Here is a 17,795-nt window from a genome sequence, read left to right as displayed (position 1 = left end):
AAGGCAGGAGAGCTTGCGACTGGGCATGGACAAAAGGGAGAGAAGATCAGTAATAACTCATCTCTAGGTCAAAAGAATAAATAACAGCACTCTTATTTGATTATTTGAGATAAAGGCAAATGTCAACAAATTTAAAGCAAAAGTCCCTTATCAATACAAGCTATCAGAAATTCTTTCTAGCTTTATAAAGCAAAGATTTTTGAATTCATGTTGACAAACAGTAATGCTTACAAAACAGTGTGGGTGAGATGCATCAGCATAGTCAAGCAGGCATTAACTTAATTGCATGGGAGTTGGGCATAGGACTGCCCTGGTTCTGCCTTTGTAGGGCCTGGGGCTTCCTGCCTAGGAAATGGAACCTGATCATGAAGGATTTGCCTGTCTGTCTAATTAGACATGGAACAAAGAGGTAGGTCAGGCGAGGAAGTGAGCAGACCTTTGAGGAAAAATAAACATTGAAGCACTTCCCTCCAAGAGGTTATAGTATGGAAATGGTCTATAGCAGCAGTTTTCAGACTTTTATTGATGAGAGAGAGAGAGAGAGAGAGAGAGAGAGAGAGAAACCATCAACGTTAAAACATCAGTCAGTTGCCTCACATATCCATCCCAATGCGGGACAGAACTGGCAGCCTAGGCATGTGTCCTGACTAGGAATCAAAGCCACAACCTTTTAGGTTTACAGGACAATGCTCCAACCAACTGAGCCACTGGGTTATGACCTCTGCCTATTTTTTAAATTGGATTGTTTGTTTTTGTAGTGTTGAGTTGTATGAGTTTTTTATAAATTTTGGATTACCCTTTATCAGATATATTATTAGCAAATATCTTCTTCCACTCAGCATGCTGTCTTTTCTTTTTGTTGATGGTGTCCTTTGCTATGCCAGAACTCATTTGTTCAATATAGTCCCATTTGTTTATTCTTTCTATTGTTTCCCTTGCCTGAAGAGATGTATCAGAAAAATATTGCTAAGAGAGATGTAAGCGATTTTACTGCCTATGTTTTCTTCTATCAGTTTTATGGTGTCAAGTCTTATATTTAAATCTTTACTCACTTTGAGTATATTCTTGTATATGGTGTAAGAAGATGGTCTAGTTTCATATTTTTGTGGGTATCTATTCACTTTTCCCAACACCATTTACAAAATAGACTGTCTTTACCCCATAGTGTGTTTTTGGCTTTATCATTTATTAATTTACCATATAGGCATGGGTTTATTTCTGGACTTATTCTGTTCCATTGATCTGTGTATCTGTTTTTCTGCCAGTACCATGTTGTTTTGATTACTATAAGCTGGTAGTACAGTTTGATAACCTCCAATTTTGTCCTTCTTCAAGATTTTTGTGGCTATTTGGGTTATTTGTGGTTCCATGTAAATTTTGGGATTGTTTGTCTTAGTTCTGTGTAGTATACCTTTGGTGTTTTAATATGAACTGCATTGAATCTATAGATTGTATTGTGTAGTATGGATATTTCTATAATGTTAATTCTTCCTATTCATGAGCAGATACATGCTTTTATTTATTTGTATCTTCTTCAGTGTCTTTGTTGTGTATCTTAATATTTTCCAAATACAAGTCTTTTACCTCCTTGACTAAATTTACTCTTAGATATCTTATTTTATTTTTTGATGCAGTTATAAATGGGATTGTTTCCTTAGTTTCCCTTCCTGATAGCTCATTATTGGTATATAAAAATGCAACAAATTTCTGAATATATATTTTGTATCCTGCTACTTTACCGAAATCATTTATCAGTTCTTGCAGTTTTTTGATGGAATCTTTAGAGTTCTCTATATACAATATCTTTTCATCTAAAATAATAACAGTTTTACCTCTTCCTTTTTTATTTGGATATCTTTTAAATGTTCTAGTTGTCTAATTGCTGTGGCTAAGACTTCCAGTACTATTTTGTGTAAGAGTGATGAAAGTGAACATCCCTGTCTTGTTCTGGATCTTAAGGAAATGCTTTTAGTTTTTCACTGTTGAGTATAATGTTGGCTGTGGGGTTGTCATCTGGTCTTTATTACACTGAGGTATATTTCCTCTATTTCCACTTTGCTAAGAATTTTTATCATAAATGGGTGATGGATTTCATCAAATGATTTTTCTGCATCTGTATGATCATTTTTATCCTTCATTTTGTTTATGTGGTATATTATGTTAATTAATTTGCAGATATTGAACAAAACTTTCATCCCAGTAAGGAATTCCCTATAGACCATGGTGTAGTATATTTTTAGTGTTTTTTTAATTTGGTTTGCTATTATTTTGTTGAGGAAATTTGCATTTATGTTCATCAGGGATATTGACCTGTAATTTTGTTTCTTTGTAATGTCTTTATCTGGTTTTGGAATCAGAATTATACTGGCCTCATAAAGTGATCTTTTTAAAAAATTTATTGATTATGCCATTATATTTGTTCTATTCCCCCCCTTCATTCCCCTCCTCCCTACACACCCCTCCCCCACCATTCCCCCCTTTAGTTCATGAACACATGTCTCAAGTTCTTTAGATTCTATATTTCCCATACTATTCTTACCCTCACCCTCTATTTTCTATCTACCATCTATGCTATTTATTTTCTGTACCTTCTCCCCCCTTCTCCTTATCCCACTCCCCTGTTACTAACCCTCCATGTGATCTTCATTTCTATGGTTCTGCTCCTAATCTAGCTGTCCTCTTAGTTTGCTTTTGTTCTAGGTGTGGTTGTTACTAACTGTGAGTTTGCTGTCCTTTCACTGTTCATCTTTTTTATCTTCTTTTTCTTAGGTAAGTCCCTTTAACATTTCATATAATAAGGGCTTGGTGATGATCAACTCCTTTAATTTGATCTTATCTGAGAAGTACTTTATCTGCCCTTCCATTCTAAATGAAAGCTTTGCTGGATAGAGCAATCTTGAATGTAGGTTCTTGCCTTTCATGACTTGGAATACTTCTTTCCAGCCCCTTCTTGCCTGGAAGGTCTCTTTTGAGAAATCTGCTGACAGTCTGATGGGAATTCTTTTGTAGGTAACTGTCCCCTTATTTCTTGCTGCTTCTAGGATTCTCTCCTTCATTTAAATCTTGGTTAATGTAATGATGATGTGCCTTGGTGTGTTCCTCCTTGGGTCCAACTTGTTTGGGACTCTCTGAGCTTCCTGGATTTCCTGGAAGTCTATTTCCTTTGCCAGAATGGGGAAATTCTCTTTTATTATTTGTTCAAAGAAGGTTTCCACTTGTGACTGTTCCTCTTCCCCTTCTGGTACCCCTATAATTCGGATGTTGGAATATTTAAAGATGTCCTGGAGGTTCCTAAGCCTCTCCTCATTTTTTTAAATTCTTGTTTCTTCATATTTTTCTGTTTGGTCATTTTTTTCTTCCTTCTGGTCTGCTCCCTTGATTTGAGTCCCAGTTTCCTTTCCATTACTATTGGTTTCCTGTGCATTTCCATTCACTTCAATTAGCTTAGCCTTCGTATGTTCCTTTAATTTGTGACTAAAATCAACCAGTTCTGTGAGCATCCTGATAACCAGTGTTTTAAACTGTGCATCTGAAAGTTTGGCTATTTCTTAATTGCTTAGATTTATTGGCTCTGGGGCTTCGAGTTCTTCTTGAGCCATGTTTTGATCTGTTTGTGCCTGTTAAATATGAAGAGAGGCGCCTTTGGTGTTCACCAGGGTGGGGCCACCCAGGTGGCAGGTTTGTGATGCTGTATGTGGGGGCGGGGTCAGAGAGGGAGCAATGGCGGTCCTCTCTGCTCACCTGGTCCACCTCACCATTCGCCCCTGCCTGTTTATCTGAGCACAAATGTGCAAGCCCACTGCCCTGTGCCAGGGCCTGTGCGGCCTGTCTCAATGCGCGTCTCTTCACTGGTTTATCTGCATGCAAATACGTGACCTCAGACAGCCAGCTGCGCCACGCCTTCCCGTAGCTACCCTGCACCTGGGATCCACACCCTCGGCTGCTTGGGTACAGCCTGGGTCGGGGATCGTTTTTGCCCGACCAGCTCTGCTGCTGGCTTCGCCCCTCTCACCAGTTTAGCTGAGCGTTTTGTTGTTTTCGGACTCCGTATTGTTCGACTTTCTGTGATTTGGTTGCGTTTATTGTTGTTAAAACTTTGTTGTTTTTAGATTTGGTTGTGTGAGGAAGCAAAGTGTTTCCACCTAAGCCTCCATCTTGGCAGAAGTCTCTATAAAGTGATCTTGAAAGTCTTCCTTCTGCTTGAAATTTTTAAAAGAGTTTGAAAAGGAGAGGTATTAATTCCTTTTTGAGTGTTTGGTAACATACACTTGTGTGTAGCCATCTGGTTCAGGATATTTGTTTTAGGGGAGTTTTTATTTATTACTGCTTTGATTTCATTGGTCCCAATTGTCCAATTTGTTGTTTATAATATTTTCCTATACTTTCGTTTTATTTCTGTGGTGTTAGTTGTCACTTCCCCTCTCATTTTTCTTTTTATTTATTTGAGTTCTCTCTTTTTTTGATGTGTCTGGTTAAAAGTTTGTCAATTTTGTTTATCTTTTCAAAGAACCAGCTCTTGGTTTTATTAATTTTTTGTATTTTATTTAGACTTTTGTTTATTTACGCTGACTCTTATTTTTTCCTTCTACTCACTTTGAGCTTTGCTTGTTTATTATTTTTAGTTCCTTTAGGTGTAAGGTAAGATTATTTGAATTTTTTTTTCTGGTTTCTCGAGATAGGCCTGTGTTGCTATGAATTTCGCTCTTAGGACTGCTTTCACTGTGTCCAATAAATTTTAGGTTGTTATTTTCATTTTCTTAAGGTATCTTTTGATCTTTCTGATTTTAATGTTAAATCATTCATTGTGTAGTAACTTGTTATTTATCCTCCATATATTGATATGTTTATCAGGCATTTTTGTACTTGATTTCTAATTTCATACTTTCGTGGTCACAGAACATGCTTGATATTATTTCTGATTTCTTAAAGTCCCCTATTATGACTGTGTTATTGTCAGTCTCTTCTGTATGTCCATCCATGCTTGGTTTATATATTTAGGTGCTCTTGTGTTGGGTGTATATATTTTTACAAGGCCTATATCCCCTAGTTTGATCAACACCTTTTTTATAATATCGTGTCCTTTTTTTTCTCTTATTATAGCCTTTGTTTTAAAGTCTGTTTTGTCTGATATAAGTATTGCTGCCCCAAGGGCTTTTTTTGTTTATTCACAGTTGTACTAAATTATATTTTCATCCCTTAAAGTCTTTGTGTGTTTTTCAATCTGAAGTGGTCCTATTGTAGATAGCACATAGAGGTGAGGGGAAAAGTAGGTTTACAATTTTGGCTGTGGGAAACACAGAGTTTATTGTTATATTATTATTTATTTATTTATTGTTGTATTATGTATTTGTCTTATTATTTTATTATTTTGTATCCTTTATTATGATTTATCTTTTAGGTAACGATGGCTAGTAATATAAATTACTTGTTCCTCATTCTGTATATATGTATCTTGTTTTCTTATCAGTTCAGCTACCCTATGTATTTTGATTGGAGAATTTAATCCATTTACATTTAAAATGATTATTGGAGATCAAACTTTTATCCAAGATATCATTTGCAAGTATATTTTCCCATACAGTTCTTTTTTTTTAATTTTGCTGATGTTTTGTTTAGTTGTGCAGAAGCTTTTTATTTTGATAAAGTTCCATTTGTTTATTTTTTTCCTTTATGCCCCTTGCTCTAGGGGACATATTGGTGAAAATATTACTGCATGGAATATCTCATATTTTCCTGCCTATGTTCTCCTCTAGAACTTTTATGGTGTCAAGACTTATATCTAAATCTTTTATCCATCTTGAGTTTATTTTCTATGTGGTGTAAGCTAGTGGTCGAATTTCATTTTTTTATTTGTAGCTGTCCAGATCTCCCAACATAATTTGTGGAAGAGGCTATTCTTACTCCATTTTATGCTTCTGCCCCCTTTGTTGAATATTAATTGACCATAGACACATGAAGCACCTACCCTTTGTGACAGCAAGGATGAAACTAGAGAGCATCAGGCTAAATGAAATAAGCCAGGCGATAAAAGACAAATACCTTATGATCTCACCTATAAGTAGAACCTAATCAACAAAAGAAGCAAGCAACCGAAATATAACACCAAGACATTGAAATAACAAACTGACAGTAACCAGAGGGGAGGAGAGGGAGGGGTAATGGAGGGAAACAGAAGATGGGTCATCAATGAACATGTATAAAGGACACATGAACAAATCCAAAGAGGGTAGGTTCAGGGGTGGGAGGTGTGGGTGGGCGGGGCAGAGGGACATAGTGGGAGAAAAATGGGACCAACTGCACTTCAACAACAATAAAAAAGAAAAAGAAAGTGATTATTGATAGGTTTGTATGTATTGCCATTTTGTTCTTTATAATTATGTTCCTCTTTTCTATCTTCTTAAACACTCCCTTTAACGGTTTTTTATAATTAACTGGTTTAGCAGTAATGAACTTCTTTAGCTTTTTCTTGTGTAAGAAACTAGCTATTTATTTACTTATTTATTTAAATTTTAAATCATAGCCTTGCGGGTAGAGGTGTCTTGATTGTGTGACTGTCCTTTTCGTCACTTTGAATATTTAATGCCAATCCCTTCTGGCCTGAAATGTTTGCATTGAGATATCAGCTGACAGTTTTATGTGCACTTCCTTGTAGGTAACTGTTTCTCTCCTGTTGCCTTTAAGATTCTCTCTTTGTCTTTAAACTTTGCCATTTTAATTATAATGTGTCTTAGAATAGGCCTCTTTGGGTTCCTCTTGTTTGGGACTCTGTGTGCTCCCTGGACTTGTGTGTCTGTTGTTTGTTTTTTTTTACCAGGTCAGGTTCAATTTTCAGTCATTTATTCAAATAGGTTCTCAATTGTTTGCTCTCTTCTGGTACCGCTCTGATGCGGATGTTGTTAAGCTTTCTGTTGTCCCATAGGTTCTCTCTTTTTTATTGTATTTTTAATTTTCTGATCGAGTCTTTTCTGACTTCTCTTCCAATTTACTGATTTGATCCTATGCTTTATCTAAACTGTTTTTAATTCCTTCTAATGTATTTTTCATTGTATATGTTGTCTTATAATTTCTGACTGGTTCCTTTTATATTTCAAGTGTACAGTTCTGTAATACATCATCTGTATATTGCATTGTGCTCAACACCCAAAGTATAGTCTCCTTCTGTCACCATATATTTGACTCTCTTTATCCTGCCCTACCCTCTTGTAAGTACCATATTGTTGTCTGTGTCTATGAGTTTGTTTGTTTATTCGTTTGTTTGTTACTTCCTTTTATATCCCATGTATGAGTGAAATTATATGGTTCTTGTCCTTTTCTGTTTTACTCATTTCACAAAGATACTCTTGCAAACCAGGAGGATCCTGTGGACCTGGGAGACTTAATCAGGAAGTCTGGACTACGAGGCTACTCCCTTTTGTCAAGGCATTGTTTAAGTTCATAGCTTCATATTTGGCTTTCCTAATCTTCATCATCTGTTCTTTTCCAACATGCACTTTTTAATACAGCCTTTTATTTAAAATAGTTTTGTTCCTCACAAAACTGTTTATTTGGTGGTATTATTTACTGAATTTTATTTCAGGCTTCAGGAAATTTTTTCTGGGAATGTGTCGTTTCATGGTAAATAAAACTACCTATGCCTGAATTATGAAGCAAGAGGACTGGAAATGCAGTCATATATAGGTTTTTATAACTATTGCCCTATGGACTTAAAAATTGGGGGGCATCTCATCATGTCACTGGATATCTACCAGGCCTTTGTTTTACTGCCAGCTAGAACACTGGTTTTTATTCTGTTGGGATATTTGTGTCTGTAAATACGCACCTTCTCAGAGAAAACCCCTTATTATTATTTTCAGCATAATGTTACAGTGAAGCTTTTCTCAATATTGAGTGTCCAAGCAAAACATAGTAGCTGTTATGGAAGACAAGGGAAGTAGATGCTCTTTCTGGAAAACAGTAATGTATTTGATTCGAAAGGATGACCTTCTTTGTGTGCTTTTAAACCTTATTTGGCTTTAGTTTTATGGCCAAAGAGAATTGTCTCCTATATTTTCCAGTTAGTGATCAAACACCTACCTGTACAAATCTAAAAAAGTGTATGTGGAATTCAACTTCATTAATCTTGGTTCATCCATTTAGGAAGCTAACTACAATGGATTTCTAGTGAAATCTTGATTTCTGTATTGAATTAAAGATTGCCTCCTAAAAGAACAAATGTGAATGCTTTTTTGTAGAATCTGCCTTCTCGTGCAAGATGCCTATGGAATGTTCAGTGAAGTGCACTTGGAAGAAACCACCCTTAAGGACAGACATTTGGAAGGGAAGTCCTGCAGCCTAGCAGGAATGAAAGTTCTACAGAAGGCCACCAGAGGAAGGTGAGGACACATTCTAATAGCATCCTGTTTGCTGCAATCTGGTTCTTTCTTTTCTTTTTTTAGATTTTATTTATTTATTTTTAGAGAGAGGGGAAGGGAGAAAGAGGAGAGAAACATCAATGTGTGAGAGGACCATTGAGTGGTTGCCTCTCACACATACACCAGCTCGGGACCAGGCCCACAACCCTACAACCCAAGCATGTGCCCCAACCGGGAATCAAACCAGCAGCCCTTCACTTTGCGGGAAATGCCCAACCAACTGAGCCACACTAGTCAGTTGCTGGTTCTTTAATTAGTCTTTTATATCTAATTTTATTTTTAAAGACAGTAAAATAGGATTTGGGAGTTCTCCTGTAAAACAAGGCCCAGGTTTAGTGGATCCCATAAAGTACTTCTGGAGGCGGTGGGGAATGATAATTGACAATAAAAACAATTATGCGGGTTTAGCAATTCATAATTTTACTAAAATTAAGATTTTGTAATATTATATATATATTTTTAATTCCAAAGATTTATTTTCTGTATATTTTCCTAGCTCTACCAATAAGGCAGCTTTATGTGAGTTTACTTAAATGAAATTTTGTAAAGAGGCATCATAAAAACTAAACTCTTACCGCTTCTCGGCCTTTTGGCTAAGATCAAGTGTTAAAAGCTAAACTCTTAAGTTGTTGCATATTTTTATTTTCGTAGTTGAAAGCTTTGTTCTCTGTCACCTTTTATGTCTCCTCATCCTAAATTGATGTTTTGGATAGGCAAAGGTGGAACAGCACAGAAACGTGGCCCACACTGTGACTGTGCTGTCTCTAGTAATCATCTTACTTCTGTCACATAGAGCGTTAGTGTAAGCCATGAATTGGGGATTTTCTCAATCTTCTTGTAATCTCTCTTTCCTCAGATATTATATTATCATGACTCGATGTTAATGTTTTGTTTAATTATAGTAACATCTGAGCATATAACAGTATCTGTGGGACACATTCTGATTTTAAAGCAGTTATTGATAGCATCTGTCAGAGGTTTATATGATGACCATTCTGATCATCATTCTAAATTGTGAGCATCTGCTGAACTTTTCTCCTGACCGACCTCTACACATACTCAGCTTTCCCACGGGCCTCTCATCTGTCTTTTCCTATGTCTGCACAGATGGGTGATGGCTCTGCCCATGAGATTGTTTTTTGAAAGATGGATATATCATAGACAGATCCCCTATAAGCCCTGGGGAGATACAAGACTATTTTATTGATTCACGTGGATTTGTTTGTAATAAATGCTTTCTTTTGTTTATAAAGGGGTAACTGTATTATAATATAATCACCTTATAGATAGGGGCAGGAGGGTGGTACCCAGATATTTGGAAAACATACTAGACATGTGAAAAGCTTCGTTGGGTCATATGAGCTGTATCCTTATTCAGGCTGAACCTCATTTTAGTCCTCAGAATCCTAAGCATCTAAAAAGACTAAGTGTAGTTATTGTAGAAGATATCACTGCCTTGGCATTGACCTGACAACATAAACCCCATCAGGGCCATCTAGGAAGTTGTCTTCCTTGACATGAGCTATACACATGAGCCTCTCACCTGAGCACATCGGCTCAGGATACCTGTAGGCTCCTCATGGCAGGACAGCTGTCAGGTTTCCTGGTGTGCTGCAGGCCAAAGGGAGACTGCTCTGCTCCAGGAGATACTCTTCTTGCTAAAAACTAAAGGACATAACTTCTTTTGGAAATACTATAGCCAGGACTGGACTTCAGGGGTCTTGGGCTCTGTAAATTTTGTTCTTTTATCATTATGGGTACCTAATAATATTTAATTTAGTTTTTTGTCAGTAACACTGGAAGTTTTACTCCTATCTACAGTATTACTATAGGAAATGTTTTTTCCATGGGAAATGCACTGAGTAGTTCAAATTCATTTACAAACAAACTTTTGGAAGCCACTCCTTTTCTAAGTTGGTGACTAAATATCTGATCATTTTTGTTAGCTCTGGACTTCTTCATCTTTGATATTATTTTGTCATGCATTCATCCAAATAAATAATTAGATTGTCTTTTTGTTCTTTTGGAGGCTGTATTTTTTCAAAGCAAATTATTAAATAGTTTTGGAATGCTGGGTGTTATCATTGCATATTAGTGATGTCATCTGTTGTCAGTCAGTCATCCATCAGTGGCCCAGTAAACACAAATTGTCCCTTTTTTTTCCCCAAATTACTGTGTTTCTTAGCAACTCTCATAAACCTTAACAAAATTTACTTTTCATAAACTTTAATAAAACACACTTCCAAAAATTCAAGCTAAAGTGATTAATTATATAATCCCAATGTCTAAGACTGAAAATAATTTTTTGGCCAGTCAGAGGAGGATAGTAGTATGTTTAGGCTAAATCATGGAGTCGTTTAGATCTTGGCTACCAGCTTGCCTCTGGTCCACAGTTATAGTGACAGAAAATCACTGCTCCCAACAATGGCTTTGAAGTGGACTGGGGACCTCAGAGCTGGTCAGTCAGACCAGCTTGCTGTTGGACTGCTCTACAAGGAGCACAGTTATGTCTACCTGCCTCATTTGGAAAGGTTCACAGAAAAACAGCCATCATACCTTTTGTTTCTCTAACATATTGTTGGAGTTGAGTATTTATACTGACTGGTTAAAGTAAGAAGAATAAAAAAACATAGCCTAGATTTAAAGGAAAAAACTAGCATTTTCAAAACAACCTTTGGCGTGCTTGCTCAGCAGGATGTGGAGCTCCGCTTATGCTTTCCTTACTCCAAAGTGAGGTTCCCTGATATTGACTCAGCAACGCTCCTAAGGCGTTTCTCAACCTTTGTCCTCTCAAGTGGCCTGTGCAGCGGTTTAGTAGGTCAGACAAGCTGAAAAGTAACAGTCCATTGGTGTCATTCTATGTACGAACTTTATCGTTTTATTGCTGATTATTATGTTCTTTTATTTTTATGTGATAAGGCAATACTGGGTGATGGGGAGAAACTTCCTGAAATATATTAACCCTATACATACAGAAAATATAGCTAGCAAAATTTTTTGGTGAGGGCATTCAAAGTCCTGCTAGTATTTATGTCTAAAATTATTAAAACTACTAATCTCTGTCTAAAATATTATTACTTTATAGGTGTTATGTTATTTAGATCTCTCGAATGGCCCTTTAAGAGTAGTGTGTTGGAGGGAACTTTATTACAGAGCTTAATCAGTAGTGACTGTACACAGAGGGCTCTACCCGAATGTTGAGAATGACAAGGAAGCAGTAGGTACCATCTTTGGCTTTGAATTGCATCTCTTAGAACAGAAAGCCAGACAGCCACAAGTAGTAGCAAAGCAGTTGATGCTTCAAGTGATGAGATCTTAACTGGCTCCTCTCAGAAGGTTTCATGAAAGGAGTGAGAACAAAGGCTTTAAACATCTTGATCTGGCAGAAGGAAAAGTTCTCTTCAAATTTGTAAAATGCTACCTATGAAAACATAAGAGTAAGATTTGGAAAGATGTATGCAAAAGAGGAAGAAAAAGGCAATTCACTGGTTTATTATGTGAATATTCAGTGCTGTGGTTGCTGCAGCATTGAGCTTCCGTGCGGGGTTTCAGGGATCTGTCCTAGACCAGAATATATTGAGGTATAAAGTTAGCTGGATAGAACTGAAAAAGCCTTAAGCCCTATAGAGATTGTGCATTGATCCAAAAAAAGATTAGGGTCACTAAGACCCTAAAAGAAAAGAAGTAATAAAAATGAAAATGAGCCCTGGCCGGGTGGCTCAGTCGGTTAGAGCATTATCCCCATACACCAAAAGTTCATTGGTTTGATTCCCAGTCAGTGCACATACCTAGGTTGCAGGTTTGATCCTAGTCAGGTCATGTATGAAGGCAGCTGATCAGTGTCTGTCTCTGTGTCTCTGCCTCCCTTCCCCTCTCCCTCTAAAATCAATAAAAGCATATCCTCGGGTAAGGATTAAAAATTTTTTAATGAAAATGAAGTGAAGATTACCCTACTGTTGTAGCTGTGATAGATTTGACATAAAGGGAGAGATTGGGGCAGGGCTATGGGTATGGAAATTTCTGCAGCAGTTGAGAGAAGAAACAAGGACCAGTTACCAGTTGATTTTGAATTTCTGATCCCTGTAGACAGCTCCAGTGGGAACTGTGGCAAATGCCAAGAATATAAAATAGACCACTTCCTCCAAGATCTCACACACCAGCAGGACTAGACCCAGAAAGGCACCAGTGGGCAAGTGCCCAGTACAGAGAACTGTGGACTGATAACAGCCACCTTTGAGGGAGGCTCCAATGGTGGGTTAAGATTTAGGAATCCTGGAAAGAATAGGAAAGGCCTGGGGCAATAAACTAGAAAGAGGAAAGGAAGGACAGCCTCCATTGTCTAAACCTTTTTTTGCCTCTCTTGAGAAAGTGTGACCACAAGGAGAGCACTGCTGCCTGGTCAGTTTTGATGACATTAAGGGTTGCACATTTGGGAGGGGGTGTATTTTAGAGACTGATCCAGTAAATGGTTATTGTTCAAGTATCAGGTTTTGTTTCAGGGTAACAAACAAAATACCGGTAAATTTTTTAGTAGAAGCCAAGCTCAGTAAGCATGCTCAAAAACTAACCCGAAGGTTAGGAAAATAAAGTCCCTTAGATGTCCTCATCCCAATCCCTGGCTGCTCTACTTGTGGCCCTTGGTCCCACCACTCTAGCAAGCTCTGTTTCCTGGGCCTACAACCCTTTGCTTTTCTCCTGGGCCTTATTTAAGCCCCACCTTTCCCTCACAGGCCTTTGGTGCTCCTGCATTCAGGCTCCCGGCACTGCCTCCTCTGTCTCCTACAGCACTTTCCGCTGGATGGCTCCCATCCTTTCTTCACCAGGGTACCCAGTGTCATAGTGCTGGTCATACAGTGGTGCCTATGCCCAGGACTATGTGGGGATTACCACCAGAGAGGAACATTTTAATGCAAATAAGGGTGATAACACAAGCTTAAAAGTCCGAATGTGTCCAATTCAAACATAAACAATTATATAAGAAGCTTTGGGGTGGCTCTCCCTCACTGGCCTGTGCTGTTTGCCCAGCTCTGAGTCATGCCGATTTACTGACACACAGACCTTGTTTCGATCATTGTGGCAACCCTTTGCATAGTGCAGATCATCAGTAAATGTTGACATCAGTGAGGATGCCTAGTGGCCAGTATTTCAGTCTGGCCTGCCAATCGTTAGGCTCTTAAGGGCAAGAGCTGTTTCTTGCTCACTGTCATATTTCTTGTATGTAGACTCTGATGGCACCCCCATCTTCCAGAAGAGGACCTGGAACAGAGGTGAGCTGTTTGGCCCAGGGTCGCACAGCTGGCAGGGGTCACGCTCTGAGCAGTGGGTATCAGGGTGTTCAGTCTCCTGTGAAGATTCACACCTTCCCTCCAGCTGAGGGTGGCCCCGAGTGCACAGAAGTACATAGAAGGGAATCATTAGGAAGAGTTCAACACTAGTCGACTGGACTGGGTTAGGGTTATCATTTCAGACGCTCCTTTAACAGGAAATGTATAGTGGTGAGAGCTCTCCTTGGGTAAGAAACTTCAGTAGTAATTTCCTTCCTTTGATTTTTCTCTTTACAAAAAGGCCACCCTTTCAAAGAGCCACATACTTCCCTTAGGGTTTAAGGTACAGAATCTCCTTGCTAATTACTGTGGTTGGAAAGCCCCTTTTGAAATTAACATTCTTAAGAATTCCTTTACGATTTTGAATAATGAAAATGGTCCTGGTGGGTACAGCCACTTTTCTGCAAGGAGAATACCACATCACTGAAAGAGAATGTACTAAATCTTGAAAGCAAAGATGTGCAAAGAAACAAAGGATGCTCCCCCTAAAGGAGCACCAGGCTATTAATCCAAGTCCTTAATCAGTTTAGTAAGTACATTTTATGTTTTCCCTATGGGTTTTATTGTTTTCTTTTACCAGTGCTTCTTAATACTAGTATTTTAAATCCAAATTAAATCTTTGTGCTGTTTTTTAACAGTAGGGTTTTGGGGGACTGTTTGATCTCTAACAATGGTATAGGGAAACATTAAAAAAGTAAGACAATACATGAAGTATAACTCTCTTCAAGATTGTGTTATTCCCTTTTCTGATAGTTAATACTTGAACATCAACTTTTCTTGGTTGTTAATACTGGATTGGCCAGAGTTCATTACGTTTTTAAGTAAAAATAAAGACACGTTTTTCATTTCCACCAATAACTTTATTGAACAATGTATTCACCATTTTGTTCTACTGTCTTCTGCCATCTTTCAGGCAACTTCATAATTCCATTTTCCCAAAACTTTTCATCTTTTTGAACAGAGAACTGTTCCAGGTGTGTTTTGCAGTCTTCCAGGGAATTAAATTTTTCCATTAAGAGAATTTTTAAAGACTGAAATAAATGGAAATCTGAAGGTGCCACGTGTGGTGAATACAGCAGATGAGTCAGTGATGCGGACATGGGCCCACAGTGTCCGAGTCATTATGGATGAAATGAGATGTTCACCCGGGCTACCGAGTCCTTTGTTGGAAAAGGGACAGCATGTCTTTTTCCCTTGCCGTGACCAGCCTTTATTGGGTTTCTCTGAACATTACATGATGTCTTCATTTACTGTGCACAGATTGCTTTAGTTGGTTACCTTTTATAGAAAACAAAGGAGCCAATGCCGCTAATCACATCACAGAAGAGGGATATTTGCAAGTGAAAAGGCAAAAGTGGTTGAACTGATTACACTCATCCTTGGAAGGTTTAGCATGGATTTTAGGAAGTTACTTTGCAGTAAATGTTTGCCACTGGGGGCTGGGCCCACACCACACAGAATGGTCTCCTACAAATCAGAACTCCCCAACCAAGCAGTAACAGTTTTTGCCTGGTCATTATAGAAACACATAGTCTTCTATTACCCTGATGGAAGATGATGCATGTTCTGTTGAATAATTCCAGACGCTTTTCATCAAGTACCACATTCAGTTGGTCTGATTGGGAGCAGTACTTGTTGGAATGAATCATTTGGTTTTCTGGAAGGAGCTCATAATAGAGACCTCTTTTCCAATCCCACAATATATAGAACATCACCTTCTTTGAATGAAGACTGGCCTTTGGTGTGGGTGGTGGTGGTTCGTTTCGCTTTGCCCACAATTTCTTCTGTTCTACACTATTGTAAAGTATCCACTTTTCATCACCCTCCAAAATTTGTTTTAAAAACCAAACATTTTCCTTACAGTTAAGTAGAGAATTGCATGCAGAAATATGGTCAAGGTTTTTTTTTGTTTTGTTTTGTTTTTCACTTATGTGGAACCCAAACATCAAAGCGGTTAACACAACCAAGCTGGTGCAAATGATTTTCAGCATTTGATTTGGATATTTTGAATGCGTCAGCTATGTCCTGCATGGTATAATGTTGATTGAAATTAATATGTTGATTTGACCTCTATCAACTTCAGCAGGTCTACCTGACCTTGAGCATTGTCCAGCGAGAAATCTCCAGCACAAAACTTTGCAAACCATTTTTGACACATTCAATCAGTCACAGTGCCTTCTGCATACACTGCACAAATCTTTGTGTGTGTGTTTCAGTTGTGTTTTTGCCTTTCTTAAAATTATAAAGCATAATAGCTGAAAATGTTGCTTATTTTCTTCCATCTTCAACATTAAAATGCTTGTACAAAAATTCACCAATCTTAATGTTTTTTTAAAATGCACATTGATATGACAGCTGTCACAATACAATCTAACAAAATTGTTTCAAATGATGTTCAAGACAACTAAGTGCTACCAGAGCCATCTTATGGAAAAACCTAACAAACTTTTTGGCCAGACCAATATTATGTATGTTGGTTTTATGTTTTGATGTATTTTCCTCTTGACATTACTTTTTACAGGATATTTTTGTGTATCTATACTGCCCATACCCTGTTATTTTGCTGCTATGGTGTTCTCTAGTTTGAGGATAACCAAGTGAATACTGCTGACAATGGAAAGAGTCTTCACTTCAAATTAGGAGACCGAGATTGTACTACTTGCTGTGCTACTTACTGGTACCTGTAGATCCTGCCCCTAATTTATCTGAAAATTAAAAGACTACACTAAATAACCTCTTAAAGAGCCCATTTAAGTTTGAGGTCATTCCTTTCCCTTTCACAGTTAGAATGGTATCCTTTTATTTTTAGCTTTGTACACATAGATACTTCTTTAATTTGAACATCTTTTTCTTAAAGGAAATATTGAACATACTGTTTAAACAATTTTCTTACAGATAAACTTGGAAATTTACCATCTGTCTGCTAGGTGTGTATCTTTGAGTAATTACATAATAAACATTGTCGATGTAAGAAACATCCAGATCTGTAGAGAACTTTAGTAAGAGTTTATTTGAGCCAAATTGACTACATATGCCAGGGAGCAAGATCCCATATGCTCTGGAGACTGACAGTTTTGCAGCTTCTTTTATGCATTTCACATTAAGGAGGAAATGTAAAGAGACTACATGGAGGTGGAAGAAGGCAAGTAAGGATTGAATTATAGGGTAGTTAGCAAGATTATGTGCTTTCTTGTGGGTGGTTATGGTTTATTTCAAAGATGTATTAACTTAGATGCACAGAAACAATGGAGATGGCTTGCTTAAGACAGGATAAGCCTTTTACTAAAAAGTTATAGGCCTGGGGTGGGACTACGCACCATGACCAGCCCAGTTAGGAATTTATGGCCAGAGCACTCTGTGAGGGCATTTTGCATAGAACCCCCTATTTTTCTGTCCACAACATAATTGAAGCATCTCCTTGTAACTTCTTGTAATAAAATAATGGGTTCTAATCATCTAGACTGTGACTTATTTTATTTTAATTCTTGTTCAAGTACAGTTTTCTATCTTTTACGAGTCCATGTGACACTTTTTTAACAGCATTTTAGAAGGTAAGCTCTACAAAAATTTCTTTGGAATAATTACATTTTAGGAAGATAAAGTCTATTTTTCTAATTATTGTTTGCTTCATCAGTTTATATTTCTGAGTGTTTTTGTTACTGTTGTAACCAAACAGGGGGCCAAGGGGGCGCAATATTTGGCCCACCCAGGGATGCCAAAAACTGCTACAGAACAACAGGGGCCCCTCCCAAGGACGGTATACTAATACCTACTGGGCTCGTCTGCCCACCTCCAGAGGAAAGACATCTCTCAATGCCAGAGATTTGTGAAAAGGAAAGGAAAGGTTTATTTAAACCTGTACAGACTTAAAGTAGTGACCCAATATCCCCATTAAAATATTAAAGTCCTTTAGGATTTTAATAAATGCCTACAGCGCTTCCTTCCCCACTGCCCTAATTCGGGGTATGGTATCTCAGGAAAAGAAGCACATGTCTGTGTTTCAGGCCACTGGCACCGTCAGCTGGGTCGCCATCCAGGCAGGATCTCCAATTAATCCAAA

General features: G+C 37.8%; 1 protein-coding gene across 5 annotated transcripts in view; it reads left to right on the top strand.

The window, feature by feature from the left end:
- The window catches only part of SPIDR (scaffold protein involved in DNA repair), a 381,397-nt gene that overhangs the window by 312,483 nt on the left and 51,119 nt on the right, over positions 1 to 17,795 (top strand). For all 5 annotated transcript variants that reach the window (XM_053660950.1, XM_053660952.1, XM_053660951.1 and 2 more), the window contains one exon: positions 8,232 to 8,372. In XM_053660950.1, the coding sequence (XP_053516925.1) occupies positions 8,232 to 8,372 (141 nt within the window). The remainder of the gene's footprint in view (positions 1 to 8,231; positions 8,373 to 17,795) is intronic.

Source organism: Artibeus jamaicensis, unplaced genomic scaffold, assembly GCF_021234435.1.
Source record: "Artibeus jamaicensis isolate MK-2021 breed Jamaican fruit bat unplaced genomic scaffold, CSHL_Jam_final scaffold_916, whole genome shotgun sequence".
Classification (NCBI taxonomy): Eukaryota; Metazoa; Chordata; class Mammalia; order Chiroptera; family Phyllostomidae; genus Artibeus; species Artibeus jamaicensis.
Note: the sequence above shows the minus strand (reverse complement) of the source record. Positions and strands in the feature narration are given on the sequence as shown.